The sequence below is a fragment of the Quercus robur genome, chromosome 3 (genome assembly GCF_932294415.1).
Source record: "Quercus robur chromosome 3, dhQueRobu3.1, whole genome shotgun sequence".
Classification (NCBI taxonomy): domain Eukaryota; kingdom Viridiplantae; phylum Streptophyta; class Magnoliopsida; order Fagales; family Fagaceae; genus Quercus; species Quercus robur.
This window is the reverse complement of record NC_065536.1, coordinates 33,624,997-33,641,155: the sequence shown is the minus strand read 5'-3', so window position 1 is coordinate 33,641,155 and position 16,159 is coordinate 33,624,997. Positions and strand designations below refer to the sequence as shown.

Sequence of the window (16,159 nt, the reverse complement as noted above, 5' to 3'; positions counted from 1 at the left end):
ATACAACATATGTACAATGGATTATATGAAACGTACCATTAGCTTCCTCTCCCACCACTCATCAGTTGCAGCTATTCTCCCTTTGGTTGCGTGCCATCTCAATCTAGTTTCACTTTCCTTCAACTTATTCCAAAGTACCCAATCTTTCTTCAGTGCATCCCACTTATGCTTATACTTCACCCCAAGATATTCTTTTCCTGTTTTCTTTTCAAAAGTTGTTATAATATTCTCCTAATCCTTTTCAAAAGTATTGAGATTTACTTTAATCTAAGAAAAAAAATTGAATTTATAGCACTAACCTTTAAACAATAACATTTTTTTTCAACTTATTCTATTTTTTTCTAGGAAATAAAACCCATTGCCACCAACTCTCAAAGCAAATCCCAAAACTAAATTTAATTTACTAAACCAAGAACTAAAAACCAAACCCAGATCTCTAGTATTAACTAAACAAATTTTATGTTGAAATAACTTGTTAAACCAACATGCAAAAACCAAATCTATAGGAAAGATTCAAGGAAAAGAATGAAGAATAAGTTTACCTAAGATTTGGAGGCAAACCTAGTAACAAAGAACGACAAAAATTGAAGTAGAGGAGCAGAGCACCAAAGGCAGAGGTGATACATGGGAAATTGGTGAAGAAGGATTGTTGAGAAAGAACATAGAGTCGAAATATATATTAGTATTTGGGGGCAAAACAGATTTTTGGATGAAAAAAACGCGGTTGATAATTGATATTGAATCATGTGAATTGAAAAAGCTTTGAAATTTTGCCTTTTAAAACCACTGATTTGGTGAGATTTGTAAACGAAATCCGGTTAAAATTGCTCTACCAAACATTTACCTTTTTTGCATTCAGATCCTTAACGCATGTTTTCCTCTGCAATAACGCCTATCCAAATGGGTTCCAAGTATAACTTGAATCCATCTCATATACATATAAAAGTGTGAGAGAGAGAGAGATAAAGCAAGGAAGTTGATTCCGTACTGTACCGGCCGGTACAGCCAATATTTACCGTTCCAATACCTCTATTGGTACAGAAACATGGTTGTTTCGTTCCGGTTTAAATACCGGCCATATAGAATTGTTTCAGCCATACCAGAAAAAATACCACATTTCGGCCGATAAATGCATACTGGACCGAAACAAGAAAAAGAAGAAGAAAAAAAAAATGTTCTCACTGTCTCATCTCTCCACTCACCGGCATCACTTGCAGTTTCTCAAACTCATAGCGCATGGTATTTCTTCCCTCAATTTCCAAATCTTCTTGACATGAAAAACTGGCGTTCTCTTTCTCTCTTTCAGATTTACTTTCTCTTTCCTCTTTCTTGGTTGCGTCCAACTTAAGCCCAATAGCCTGAATTTCAACTTCTTTAAACACCCAATAAATTTGACAGCTTGCAAAAGCTATGTATAAAGTCAAAAGCAACTTTCATATGTCAGATTTTTTCATTTTTTTTAGTTATTTCGTAGCCCTTAAAAACTGTCAAAAGTCCTCTCAAATGTCAGTTTTTTTTTTTTTTTTTAAGCCCTCTGTTACTACACGTGTGAAAGGTAAGCTTAGTATTTTAAATTTAACTTGATTTTTAATTCTTTTTATAGATATAGATGTATAAAATTGGGCTTGGGCTTGGGCTTATGTTGGGTTTAATGTTACAAATTAGTCTAATCTATGAATTTATATATATATATATATAAACCCGAAACGGTACACTAGTATTGACCAGTATCCGAAATATACCAGACTGCTGGCCAAACCAGTATAGCCTCTGGTACGGAATTGACTCTCTTGAGATAAAGAAGTAAAGATTAAGAATGCCTCAAAAAAAAAAAAAATCACTAATTTTTTTTTTGAGAAAAAATTCACTAATTTAAGCAACTCAAGTTACACAATAGATTAAAAAAAAAAAAATTAAAAGCGAAATAGTAGACTTTCATATTTGAACACATACTACTCTTGTTTTCTTAGAAAAAAATAAAAAGAAAAAGCACCTTGACAGCTTGATGTTGCTTTTAGAACATGTGTTTTGTGAAATGCACTTGAGAAACTATAAAATATTGTAATTGTAAAATTTGTCATATTTCAATTGGAATGAGTTATAAATTTGTTATGATGATGCATATGATCCATGATAAGTGTTATATGAGTTTTAGTATTGGGAGAGGGGGGGGGGGGTTGATCATGCATTTTTGTAGTTTACGGAGATAAATGCAAAATGGGGTATAGTTTAAAGTAGAAAAGTGTAATTTTTCATTATTTTTAATTATTGCTTTTTAAGTGTTCGTTTAGAATTAGATTATAAGCTAACCTTTTTTTCCCCTCTATGTTGACATTAGCTTATAATTCACGCATATGCATGGGTGCAATAAAGAATAATAGTAATCAAATACACACATATATAGGGGTGTTTGCAGTGTGATTTGGCCTAAATAATCACCACACAGCACCGCACCTCAATTTTGCGATCACATGTGTGGTGTGGTGCGGTGCATAAGATGCGGTTTATTCAGTTTTAGGCTGGTATATTTTTCAAGATGTCATTGTTAATTACTAGTTTACAATTAATAACCATGAAAATATGACTGTAAGTTTCAATAAACAGTAACACAAATATATACAAGACCAAAAAAAAAAAAAAATTCATGATATATTAACAATAAACTAAAAATACAACAAATATATATAAATCAAAAAAATAATCAATGAAAATAAACCATACACAATTATACTCGTTAAAAATATATAACATGTAACACAAAAATACTTAACAAGCAACAACCATAAGGTCCATAACAGTGTACCCCATATACACTGCTAGTTATGCCGACTAAGAGTGAGAGGGCATCAAGAGAGGAGTGAGAGTATGAGATGGAGAAGTGAATGAGGTTTTGAACTTTTGATTTTGTATTTAATCAATATAAAAGCTGTTTTAAAAGTGAAATTGGAATGCACTAATATTGGGCTAACCACTTACTTTATATAATATTAAATTATTAATATATATTTAATATAAAAAATAAACGTGTTTGTGCCCACATGCGCAATGTAGTGCGGTTCACTACCACTTGCAGTATGGTGTGATTACTCCATTTTATGGGTGATTTTGGTTGATTTGGGTGTGATTATGCGGTTTGGTGAATACTCCTATATATATATATATATATATATATAACATCCATAGTATTATATATATATAGAATTATAATAAATTCGAATGAAATCATTTTATATTTAAAGTTTAGATGCCTAAGTTTGAGTGTAAATATAATTAGAAGGTCCCTTGGCATTAAATTAGGGTGCATTTAAAGTTTGAAAACAATTGATATCAAATTATAGTAAAATTATAAGGACACTTGATACAAAATTCGGATACAATTGAAAGGACACTTGACAAAAAGTTGAAATTCAATTAATAAATTGGATTCTTTATTGAGCTTTCAATTTAATATATTATGTTGGTTTTTAGACCCTTGTAAGAACAATAATTAACTATTTTAAGGTCAAGTTGTTAATTAGATTAATTATGAATTGTCTTTGATTAATGCAACAATTATCAATATCAAACACAATAGAAAATAAATAAAACACACATATACGATGACTAAGGGACTTGACCTAATCAATCTTGAGGTAAAAAAATCTACTATCAAATAGAAGTTTACAAACTAGATAACCATATTCTTCGTAAATGTAGCTAAACCTATCAAACTCAACTCTTCGATCCACAGACTTCTTTAATATGTAGTTGTTCCAACATGAACCTCTAGTACATGACTTCATGACTTGACTTGAAGGTTTAGATCCAATACATGAGATTACTAGTATGCAACAACTTCAATAACCACCAGTTCATATTGTGTGTAGAATGATCTTTGGTAGCGAATTTTGTGAGCAAGAGGCATAGAATCTTTAGATCTATAACAAAGTAGTTCCAAAAGTCCCTTGGATGTGAGTTAGGGTTTGTATAAATACCTTTTGCTTGTTTTGAAGAAACCCTAATAATTAATAGGCTAATGGGTTGAATTTTACATTTCAATAATCCCAATAATCAATCTATCAAGATGCAGCTTGATCTGTCAAAATTAGGGCTTCTTGATCGGTTGAGTAGCACAGTTTTGCACAATGACTTCTAGCACCTAGGCAACAAACTTAAAAACACTTGGGTTTGTTTATATACCTTTGGCTTGATCACACAAAACCCTAATCACTTAATGAACTTTTGGGTTGAATTTTATATTTCAATAATCTTGAGATTTGATTTGTTGAGATGCAGCTCGATTTGTTGAAATCGGGGCTTCTTGATCGGTTGAACACAGTTTTGCATAGAGACTTCTAGCACTTGGGTAGTGAACTTAACAGCACTTTGAAATTTTAAAAGCACTAAACTAAGGTAGTTATGTTCATGGTTTGCCAATCTAAAATCTCAAAACCTAACATATTCTATAGGTTAAAGTACAAAACACACCCTTAAAGTTTGAGGGTCTTTTGATTTTATCCTCCAAAGTTTCAAATTTTGATATGCTCCCCTAATAACTTTAGGAAGTTGTTATGTAATACACACATCACACATACACGTGCATCGAGTACAAATTAATGAGAATTGTGACAGTCACATTATGTGATGCATTTTCAACAGTGTTTCTTAATTCTAGCAAGGGTTTTCTTTTTTTTGCTCTTATTCTTCATTATCTAAGACAATACTAGCTCTCATACAAGGATGTCCGTAATTACATCGATGAGACACTTTAATTTTTTCTTTTTTTTTTGTTGACAGAACACTTTAAATTTCTAACTTCTCATCATATGGTTAAATTGGCACTCTCTGAACATTCGTACCAGTAATTTTAAAAAGAAAGAAAGAAAGAAAGAAGGAAAATATGGATATGTATATGCTTGCCAGGGAGAACTATATATCACTTCTAAAGCCTTTTTAAAAAATAGTAATAAATAAAAAATCCAAGGACTCTTCAAGGCAAGGCCACTGCATGTAGTGTGTACCCATCCCGTCCACAAGAACCGTGCGTATATTAATTCCAAGACTAAAACCAGACCTCATGGGATTTCCCATGAGACCAACCTATTGAGATAATTTCACTTCTAAAGCTTAAAGAATGAATCTATATAATACTAATCTATATAATACTAAAAGCTGAAACGTAGCAATTATTGTTGCTACGCTCATATTGAGCCATGTCAACAACCATGTCATTACCATATTTTTTTCTTGAATTTCTCCTATAATTTTAAAATAATTTTTCTAAATTTTAAAATACTAAAAAAATGACAATAATTCTCAGCCTTCTTTCCAATATAAAGCCCAATCTTTATAGCCTTAATTCCACAATAAAGCTCAAGCCCAAGCCCAAGCTTGTCTCACGGTTTCAAATTCCCTTTCCGTCTCCTCACATTTTGGTTTACTATGTTTCACGATTTCTGTCTCCCCACCTTTTAAACAGTAACCCTTCATCAGCGTTAAATTTTCAGCGGTTTCAATTCCTTAACGACAACCCTTTAGCTTTTGCTAACGCTAGCCTGTAACAGCAGTCTCTCTGTCTTCCCTTCTTTGTCTCTTCCTCTCCTCAAAATATATTAATACTGACAAAAGGTGGATGATTCAATTCAGGTATCTGTGCTCCATTCATGTGACTGCCTCTTTCGTGTTGTGATATAGATGATTGTTATGTTGATTTTTCTTTGTATTTGATTTTTTTTAGGATGTTGAATTTTTGATTGCTGGGTTTTTTAATTGGAGCTCTATCTCTTTTGTATTGTGGGTCATATATGGGTGAGTGTGATTCTGATTTCTTCGTGTAGTGTTGTTGTGTGGATACGCCAACTGGGTTTTTTAATTGGAGTTCTACCTCTTTTGTGTTGTGGGTCATATATGGGTTTATGTAGATATTGTTTAATGAGAGAGGCTGAATAGTTTGCAGACTTATTTCCCATATGTTATGAGCGGTTGCCCCAAATTAATAAAAAAGTGAATCAGAGTGGTCCAAAATTTCCCATATTCGATGTTTTGGTATTGACGCTATTAAAATTCGTCCCTAGCTACGCAGGTTGGTCCAAGACAGATCCCAGCCATAAGTTTTCTCATATTGAATCAACCAAACAATTATCAAAGATTGCCAAATTCACTTTCAGTTTTCTCTCTCTCTCTCTCTCTCTCTCTCTCTCTTTCTCTTAAATTTCCAGTTATACTTTAAGAAGTAATAATAAAATAGAATGTTCTGTTCTCTTCAGCTGCAAATGATTGAAATTCAAGAGCTGCATGTGATGACAAACCAAATAAGAGAAGCTCCAGATTTGTTTGCATAATGGTAATACAAAAACAATGTGGTTAGTCCATCTTCTACTCTCTCTTTTCTTTTATAGATTTCTTAATATTTTTTCCCTGTTTATTTCCAAGTGTAATTCCCAAATTTTGAATGTGCCTAAAGGGTTATTTGATAATTATCCAATTGGGGAGAGGTGAGAAATTTTTTTACCTGCAAACAAGTTCAGGTATTTAAATTTCTCCTTCTGCCAAAGTCATTATTTTCTTTCTCAGCATAACACAATGCAAGACTTATGCAATGATATATTTGTCTAGCTTAGATTATTGGGAGAATTTATGTGAATCAATCTTGGACAATATTAAGGGTCTACTTAGATCCATAGGAAATTTTAGGAAAAATATGCATAATTTTTCAGATCTATAAAATTTTCATTTGCCCAAACTCAAACACTAAAAAAAAAACCTCATACAGTCTAAGTTTCATAGACTACAAAAAATCTTTTTTTACAAATTCCTGATGCAATATGCTATTCTTGATATAAAGTATGCATAATAAAAGAACACCAAAATCAGCTTAGAATTATGCAGGGCAAGGATTCTGTTATTATAAAGAAAACAAACTTTTCCTTATCCTAGCTGCCTTGACTAGGTTAAGTAGGAAGCATCATATTCTTTTTTCCTTTTCTTGTCTTGGATTTTTCCATTTTGCATGATAAGTAATGTCTATAATTTTTTTTATCAAAAGCAAAAAAAAAAAAAAAAAAAAAAAAGTCTCTAATTCCATTGTTTTACTATTTCATTTTTCCATCTACTCTACTTAATAGAGTGGAGAGTCGCCTCATTTATGATGAGCCTTATGCAGGAATTGGACTCTCAATTCTAATATCCCTTAAGTCCAAGTAATGGAATGGGCTGGATTCATCTGTATAGTTTTGTATAGGTGATTTTGCTGTAATTTGGGTTTTCATTTGTTGTAACAGTATTAGTCTTTATGTTGTATATGGAGGTTGCAAGTTGCAGCTTAAGCTACAATATGCTATACAAAATGATGCAGAGCTTGCTCTGCTGTCTGGTTGTTTGGCTTGCACCAATGTTTTTTTTTTTTAGATAGGGATTAATTTAAAGATTTTGAGTTTATTTACGTTGCATGCATTATGTGAGCCTAGATTTTTGGGTTGGGTCTTCTCCTGTGTGATTTCAACGACTATTTGTGTAGGTATGTGTAAGTATTTTCTGTCACTTTTGTGTGTAAGTATTTGGGTTGGGTCTTATCCTGTGTGATTTCAATGAACATGTAGTGTAACAGTATAACTTTTTCTATCATTTGTCAACCACTTTGTTTTATGGCTATTGAAATTGTTGTATAAGTTAATATGGTCCTTTGAATTGATTCTGTTATGGACCTATTTTTACGTGTAATTTAATAATTTTGTAGAATTTGGGTTTGATTCATTTCTATCTGTTTAAAAGATTCAATTTTTGGAAATTCTGAGAATTGGGGTTTTATATATCAATTTTTTTTTTTGAGATGTGGATTTGTTTATAAATCTATTATAGGATGCTGGGTCTTGTATATTAATATTTGAATTGTTGAAATCTAAGACTTTTTAGGGATTTTTATAGGTTTGGTGTCATCGGGAAGATGGGTTTGATTGAATAAAGAAAAGGGGCTATTTGGCACAATAGATGTGAATTGATAAGATTTTAGGAATAATTATGTCTTGTTTGGTTTTTGAGGGTTGGAATAGAAAATTAATTTGGGTTTTTGATTGTGGTTTGATTTTGATGGTCAATGTAACAGAACCTTGTGCTATTAGCGAGCTTGGTACAACTTTTCGTTTTACTCCTAGAGTGGTTGTATAACTTGGGGATTGAAACAAAATAAGTAGTAAGATTAAAGATTTTGTTTTGTTTTTTTCCAAGCTTTTTTCTCATCAACCAGAGAGTTGTTGTAATTTGATTCAATGGACCACCTTATGCTGGTTGATGACACATTGGGCGACAGTTTGGATTTAGAAGTTGATGACTTAATTAAAGTGTGACGACATAGTGGATAAAGATGTGAGTGATGAAGAGATTGAAGCAGAAGAATTGGAAAGGCGAATGTGGAAGGATCATATAAAATTCAAGAGGCTTAAGGAAAGACGGAAGATTGCAGCCTAACAAGCTGCAGAGAAGCAGAAGCCCAAGCAGACCACTGAGATCAGGCTTAGAGGAAGTAGAGCATAGGATGGGATTCTCAAGTATATGCTAAAGCTGATGGAAGTTTGCAAAGCTCTCAGCTTTGTCTTTGGTATAATTCCTAAGAAGGGTAAGCCAGTGAGCGGTGCTTCTGACAACATTAGAGCTTGGTGGAAAGAAAAGGTGAAGTTTGATAAGAATGGGCCAGTAGCCATAGCCAAGTATGAAGCGAAATGCCTTGCCATGAGTGAGGCAGAAAATAATCAGAATGGGAACTCTAAAAGCATTCTCCAAGACTTGCAAGATTCTACTCTTGGGTCACTTTTTTCTTCTTAAATGCAACACTATGACCCCCCCTCTCTCAAAGGAAGAAAAGGGAGCTCCGCCACCTTGGTGGCCAACTAGAAATGAAGATTGGTGGGTAAAGTTAGGTCTACCCCATGGTCAAAGACCTCCTTATAAGAAGCCACATGATTTGAAGAAGATGATGAAGAAAGTTGGAGTCTTAACATGCTGGATCTGAATGAATGCAATCACATGTTGCAATCTTATAAAAAAAAAAAGTTGTGCACATCACTTTCAAGGATTTTGCAATCACATGCTGCTGAATGCAAATTAAACTTGAAATGTCATATTTACATGTTTGCACGTACCAAAATAAAAATGTCACCTTAAGTTCAATTGCTCATATGAATATTTATTCTTGATGTGCAGCTACTTTAAAGTTTAAAGTAGTGAGAAGGGAATTTGAATTGTGCATGTCAATCTATAGAACAAATGGGGTTTGATGGATAGCTTAGTGATATTGTTATGTTTTGGTCTTTTGTAGGACGGTTGAATAATAAAAGTGATTGACTTTGCATGGATTGTAGAAGGATTCACATTTCTAAGATATTTCTGAATGCATTTTTTTTTTTTTTTTAACTATTTGCTTTGTCTTTGCCCATTAAACAATAAGTTAGATAAGAGTTGCACTTACCAAGTTTTTTTAAAAAAAGATCAAGAGCTGCATATTGAGAAATTGATTCTTTCTATCTTTGATCTTAAAAAAAAGAATCAGATTCAATTCCAATTGCATTAACAAATTCTATTATTTTATATGGATTGTAAATAATATAAAATGTCTTTTTTAATGAATGTTTTATGAATTATTATTTATATTAGTGACTGATGATTATGAAAGGGGGTTTTTTATTTTTGCTTTGTTTTATGCTTTGTCAATGGGTATCATGACAACAATCTAAAATTGACTACCTTTGCAAGTAGAAAATTTGAATAGAAAAACATTTGTTTTCCAAATATAATTAAATGAATATAATCTCAAGTTTGGATAGGAATTCTACATAGTTAAGTAAGTTTTGGACTTTGTTATAGAAACTGACAAACACATTTAAGCTTGAGAAGTGCATATATTTTTAATTTAGCAAAATTACAAATTTGATATCTAACTTCTCCATGTCGTAATACATTTCTCAACGTGTTTTATTGACGAGCTTATATTAGTGGTATTTCAAAAGAATGTAAGAACAACAAAGGAAGAAAGATACAAAAAGTACTTTAAAGAGTTGTCTTTCAATTTATTGAAAATTGATATTTTAGCATTTATTGGATATTTGAGGATGTAGAGGATTGAAATCCTAATTTTAATTTTAATTTTAATTTGATTTATATTTTCCATTTCGTGATTTTATGTTTTATATCAAGGATAGGAATCCTAATGTGAGATCAAAGATGAAGAAACAAAGAATTGTTTCAATCTTCGTACATAATAGCTTTCACGTGCATCGCATGGGTTAATGACTAGTTTTGATAAAAGGGGTATTTAAAAAATTTTGTTCACTAGGTAGTTCCTATTTTTCTCATATAACTTGAGAATCGTATTTAAAGCTCCAAAATTCAATATTGATACATTTTTCTTTAATACTATTATTATTTTAGGAATTCTCTTCCAATGGCTTGGTATTGACTTCAAAGAACCCTAAATATTGACAACAACATGCAACCCTAATTATTGATCCCTAAACTTTATTTTCTTTTTTTTCACTGGATGTGGACTTCAAACAACCTTAGGCGCCAAAGTTTATCTGTTTTTTCCTATAACCCCACACTGCTCAAAAAGATGGGACAAGATAACCTCCTTTGATAATCACATTGCCCTTGAATTGAACCTTCTATGGCACTGCGTCATACAACAATAAGTGCTAAATATTGAGATCCAAAGATCTTTTCTGAAATGCTAGATTGTTCATCTCTTTCAAGTGCATAGAGAAGCCAATTTCTGAAATGTACAATACATAATAACTTTCAACTCATGTACATCTATTTATCTCTTACTGCCTCCTTTTTTACCCCTCCTAATTTTCCTGGACTTGTTACCCTTCACCTTATTTTCTGTTTCTCGGCTGTTTTTACTGGTAGAGACCGATGCAACATCAGCACTGCTATTTTCCTTAGCTTTGCTATCACTGTCCTCTACATCACACTGCTGCTCATTTGATATACTGCCAGAAGTCTCAACCACAAGGTTTGTGCCCAGTTGCAAGAATTGCTTTCTTAAGATAGGTTCCAGATTTGGCTTTCTTGACAGTAATCTCTTGCAAAGTTCTTGAATTGTTGACATATTGTTTCCAAGTTCCGGTTCACTGAGAACATGATGCAAAAGAGAGAGGGAAGAAAAAGGTCAGTAAAAAAATGGAAGGTTTTGATGTACACGAGTTATAAAAATAAAAAAAGTAAAAATTGGTCCATATAATCCATCAATAATGTGTAAGTTTGAGCAAGGACCCCTTTTGGAAAAAGCAATAGAAGGCTAGGCATATCATAGTCAATGTACGTACTGACCTCACATCCAGTGCAGCAGAAAGTTGCTTCAGTTCATCAACCATGCTGTCTACTTCCTCCAATAGGTTTTCATCAACATTGTTGATAGCATTCTGAAGGCGTTCGTGCATAACAGTACTAACAAGGTGAATACTTTTCTCCACGTTCACCTGCTATGTATATAGGAACAGAATAAAAATTTAGTATGATGCTCATTTGTATATGCTTTTCGCTGAAGTAAAATATTATATGAAAATTTGGCATTACCTTACATAGAAAAAGATTAAAAAAAAAAATACAGTATGATGCTCATTTGCGAATGCTTTTTGCTGAAGTCAAATATTTTATGAAAATTTTGCATTACCTTCATCATTTGGACATTTAACAAAAAGCTCCTTGGATCTTTACCATGCTCCAACGACATCAAAGCTTCAAATATTTCCCAAAAGTAATTCACTCGTAGCCTGCTTCCATTTATATTGTTCAAGTCCCCCTGATCTGCCACCAAAGCAAAGTTTGAAGGTGCATAGTTACAATTACGACTGTCTTGATCATCAGTGCCTGAAGAAAGCACTTCATTGCCAGAGTGAGTTGCTTCCACTTCAAATGTCTCAGTTTGACCTTGCAATGGTTTCACAGTCTCTGGAAACAAGACCTTTAACATGTCCTCCCTGCACTGTTTTACCGTCATGTCCACAAAAATGGCATCTGGACATAGAAACCTTGAACATTTTCCTCCCAAACTCACAATTACAAGAGGATTGTGAATCTTTTTAAATGCTTCAGCTAGCACATTCACATTTATACGTTTCCGTCTTCTCTGAAGGACATCATAAAATTCCTTTGGAAGTTCCTCAGTAATATAGCTCCTACCAAGCAATTCAAAAAGAAATTCCAAAAATTCCCCAGAATTCAGATGAACTAAACATATTATAGAAACCAATCTCAATACCAGCAGTGGATAGTAGTCCTTCACATTTATATTAGACCTTCTAATCCAATCCATTGTATCATTCTTATCATAAAGAAGCTGCTGAACAACATTGACAATAAACTCAAAGATAACATGGGATGGTCTCATTTGAGCCAATAAAGTGGAATTTGGGTCGGTATCTGCATCTTGATAGATAAACCATTCAGCAAAAGAAGACTTCGAAGTGATAAAGTATCCCTGGAAGTAAGATGCCAAGATTAGGAGGCGCTCAATAAGATACAAGAAACAACCAGGTGAAATATAGTCGTCTGCTCTCCAATTTGCACTGTAAGTATCCATCAAAGCTTCTTCTAGCTTCAGCAGAACACACTCTCTTGGAGATTCACAGTTATTGTCAGTTAAAGTACCTTGAGCAAATTCTGGTCCCATATTCCCACGGAGAACCTGAATGAATTTCTTCCATGGTGGATTTCCAAAAGGCCCATCAAACCTTTTCAAAATCTCCTTATATAAACCATTGTTTATCTTACCCAATCCAAGAGTTATCACTACAACTCTTCCAATTTGCCCGTATGTCAACTTACCCTTCAAGCTGATGTTTTCAATTATGATCTGTTCCAGTAAATTTCTTGAAAACTCAGATTCTCTTAGAGAAAACATGTTCTCTGCCAATGATTTCCGCCAATCTAGGGGAAATATATAGCCAAAAAAAGACTTGGTAGAAAGTTCAACAGATCTCTGCAATGTCTTATTGTTGCAGTAACTATGGTTTCGATATTCAGATTCTGAAAGAAACTTTGCAACCTCATAGATATACATAAGAGATCTGCTTTGGCAGAACAGCGAGAGGGAATTCTTCAATGAGAAATTGTAAAGGGCTTCAAGATTGTCCAAAACCTTCATACCAACACAAAGTAATTCTGAACACCAGTAACTTTGAGCAGTTGCAACAAAATGTCTCACATCAATATAAACCAAATTTCCATTTCGATGAATGAATCTACTGTCCTCTCTGACCCAATCTGCGTCAGAGTTGAGCAATACATAGATTGCATTAAGATTATGAAACAGCCTCCGCACCCCCAAGTAATTCAAACAAAAATCTCCATAACTTCTATATTCATTAACATCTTGAGTGTCAAGACATCTGAGATACTTGAAAATGCTCAGAATCTTATCTTTCCAAAAATTCCAAAAGTAAAACAGTGTTTCTACAGAAATCTGATTTCTAGAGATCACCTGTTCCGAATGCTTTGTCAGATCAAAAACAAAATAATCATGCCACACATACTTTGCAGACTTTGACTGAAGATGAGCATCTAGAATTTTTCGAGCAGAAATTATTTCACCTCCAACACTATTATGTCTCTGAGAAGCATTCAAATACTTTTTTGTTATGGACAAGTTACTCTGCTCATTTGATAAAATGTCAGCCTCTGTACAAACAAAAGAATAAAAGTTTGAGTCATTCTTAGCAAATGACTTGACTTTTGCCAAAAGCTCCTGCTTCTGTGTAAACTGCTTCAGTGGCCAGCCCTTGCTTCCAGGTGTCCAAAGTGAATTGTACAGCACATAGAAAAGCAATAGCATGGACGCTTCTTTGACATTCCCTGCCTTCCCTAGAAGATCAGCTTCATGTAGAATCTCCCCTTTCAGCTTTGCAATGCTGGCAGCCTCTAAGAAGTTTCCTGATTCTTCTTCCAACAACAGAAGCTCACCAAGGCAATCCAAAGATTTCAAAAATGTGCGCATCAAATCTATGGATTGAAAAGCTTTGACAAACTGCATCATGGATCTGCTATCTTTAAGCTCATGATGATGACGAGCAGCACTCTCTAGAAACTCATGTTCAATCTTGTCTATTTCTTTTCCTCTTCTAGCCTCACCAAAATCCTTAGTTGCATTATTTTTCCAATACTGAATGTACTTGAAACCCATATTGAATAATTTTCCTTTGGCGCAAACTTTCAAACATTCTGAGAAAAATTTGCCTTTAGCATACACCTCAGCTGCCAGTTCATAGCATCCTGCTAGACAAAAGCATTCCCCAGCTCTTTGAAGTTCAGACTCCCCACACTTTTCTAAATAAAGCCTTCCTGCAATAATAAGAAGTTAAAATTAACTGTTAATAAATGGGACATACTTTGTACCTAATAAATTTTCAGGGATGACATTGCAACTATTTACATTTGTGGTACAAAAATGAAATTTGGATCAAATTTTAAGAATTAGTTGCTAACCCGTGTGATACACCAGATAATTAACGATGGTTAAAATATTTTCACTATTCAATATTTATAATACTGAAACAAAGATATATATATATATATATATATTGAAAAAAAATAACCATATGGTGTCTTTTTTATAGGATGAAATAAAGACACACTACTTATAAAATTAGATATTATTTCGTTCAAATTAGATATTATTTATTATTTAATCAATAAACTTATTTTTTATACACAATTTTAGATTACAAAAACTTGAAATTTTAACATTTATTTGATAATATTGCAATTGATCTTTGATCTTCTTGAAAATTTACAAGTATGAAGGATATAATAAGAATATTCAATCCAACAGTTCTATTTTCAAATTTTACACTCAATATAAAGATATATGAAGAGTTTGAAGGGATTCTCTTCAAAGTCCAAACTAGTTTCGAGAGAAATTTTGTTCAAGTTCCACTGAGGCTCTTTTAGGGGGAAAAAAAGCAAATAGAGTGATACAAAAATAACGTTCTATGGCACAAAGTATTCATCGAATAAAACTAAGATGTCAAAAATGAGAATAAAAAAATCAAGATATTTTGGTGGCATCCATTACCTCTAACTTTCTTTTAGCATTTACTCCATCTATAAAAACTCTAGAATAAAAAATGGTGTCTAGAAGTTTGGTTCTTAATAAAATATTACAAAAACACAAGGGCAATAGAAGTAAAAATATGAAAAAAGATACACAAATATAGAATATTAAAAGATACCTTGAGGCAAGTTCGAAGAGTTTGTAAAAACAAAAGAGCAAAAATGGTGGAGAGAGGGTAAATTGAATAGAGGGTTTTTGTGTGGTGCTGTATATATATAGTAGTAGGTCGGTTTGGTTTAAATTTTTCTATGTTACTGAGTAGTAGTTGGTTTAAAACTCTTTAGTTTACTGATTAGTAGTCGGTTTAAAACTCTTCTTTTGACATTATAAATAAATTAACAAAAAAATGATGTGTAAAATTGTAGGACTACCAAAACCCTAGGAAACCACACTAAGATTTCCTAAGCAATCACAACTTTGAAGGAACAGGCAATTACAACTAAATACTTTAACAAAACTAGAAAGATTTAATTAAACCCAATGCCTATGTTAACTTTGACAAATTATGTAAAAGTATCTATATAGACTACTCCTAATCTTTTTCCAACAAAGAGTAGGATTTGAACTTGATGCAGACACATCCACTGTGCAGAATTGAAGTTTTTACAAATAGAATAATCCTATTCTAGAGGTGTCTATGGGTCAAGTTTGTGCCTAACCCATGACCGACCAGACCAAATCAGGTGGAGGAAGTTTAGACCCATCGCCGGCTGTTGAAGGAGTTAGATTGGAGTGGTCAGATTCACGTCGGATAGCAGTCGGTTTGGTCGAAACCATCAATGGCGGAAAAAGCCAGCCAAAACAGTGCAATTCAGGCAAAATCTCGCCAGATCCGACGAAGATCTCATTGGATCTGGTGAGATCTCACTAGATCCGGTGAGATTTTCACAAGATTTGGATGAAATCTCACTAGATTGGTGAGATCTCCCCAAATCTGGCATAAATCTTGTAGGATCTGAAGTACTTTGACCAAAAACTCGCTAGAAAAAGCTTGGATTGCTAGATTTTGATAAGTTTCATGGTTGGGTCGATTGAGGCAAGTTTTAGAGGAGAGAACTGCTGGAGTCGGTTTTTGGG

At 33.2% G+C, this 16,159-nt stretch overlaps 1 protein-coding gene and 1 long non-coding RNA gene across 5 annotated transcripts in view; one reads left to right on the top strand and one right to left on the bottom strand.

Annotated features, from left to right (window-relative positions):
- LOC126717857 (uncharacterized) overlaps window positions 1–16,159 on the bottom strand; it is a 176,363-nt gene that overhangs the window by 149,196 nt on the left and 11,008 nt on the right. For 3 of the 4 annotated variants that reach the window (XM_050419790.1, XM_050419787.1, XM_050419789.1), the window contains exons 12-13: window positions 11,645–14,310; window positions 11,302–11,453 (exon numbers count right to left, since the gene is read on the bottom strand). In XM_050419790.1, the coding sequence (XP_050275747.1) occupies window positions 11,302–11,453; window positions 11,645–14,310 (2,818 nt within the window). The remainder of the gene's footprint in view (window positions 1–11,301; window positions 11,454–11,644; window positions 14,311–16,159) is intronic. The other variant, XM_050419788.1, reaches the window with a different exon arrangement.
- Window positions 5,431–7,793, top strand: LOC126717861 (uncharacterized). The gene is made up of 2 exons (XR_007652761.1): window positions 5,431–5,625; window positions 6,246–7,793. It is a non-coding gene; the product is annotated as an uncharacterized LOC126717861 (long non-coding RNA).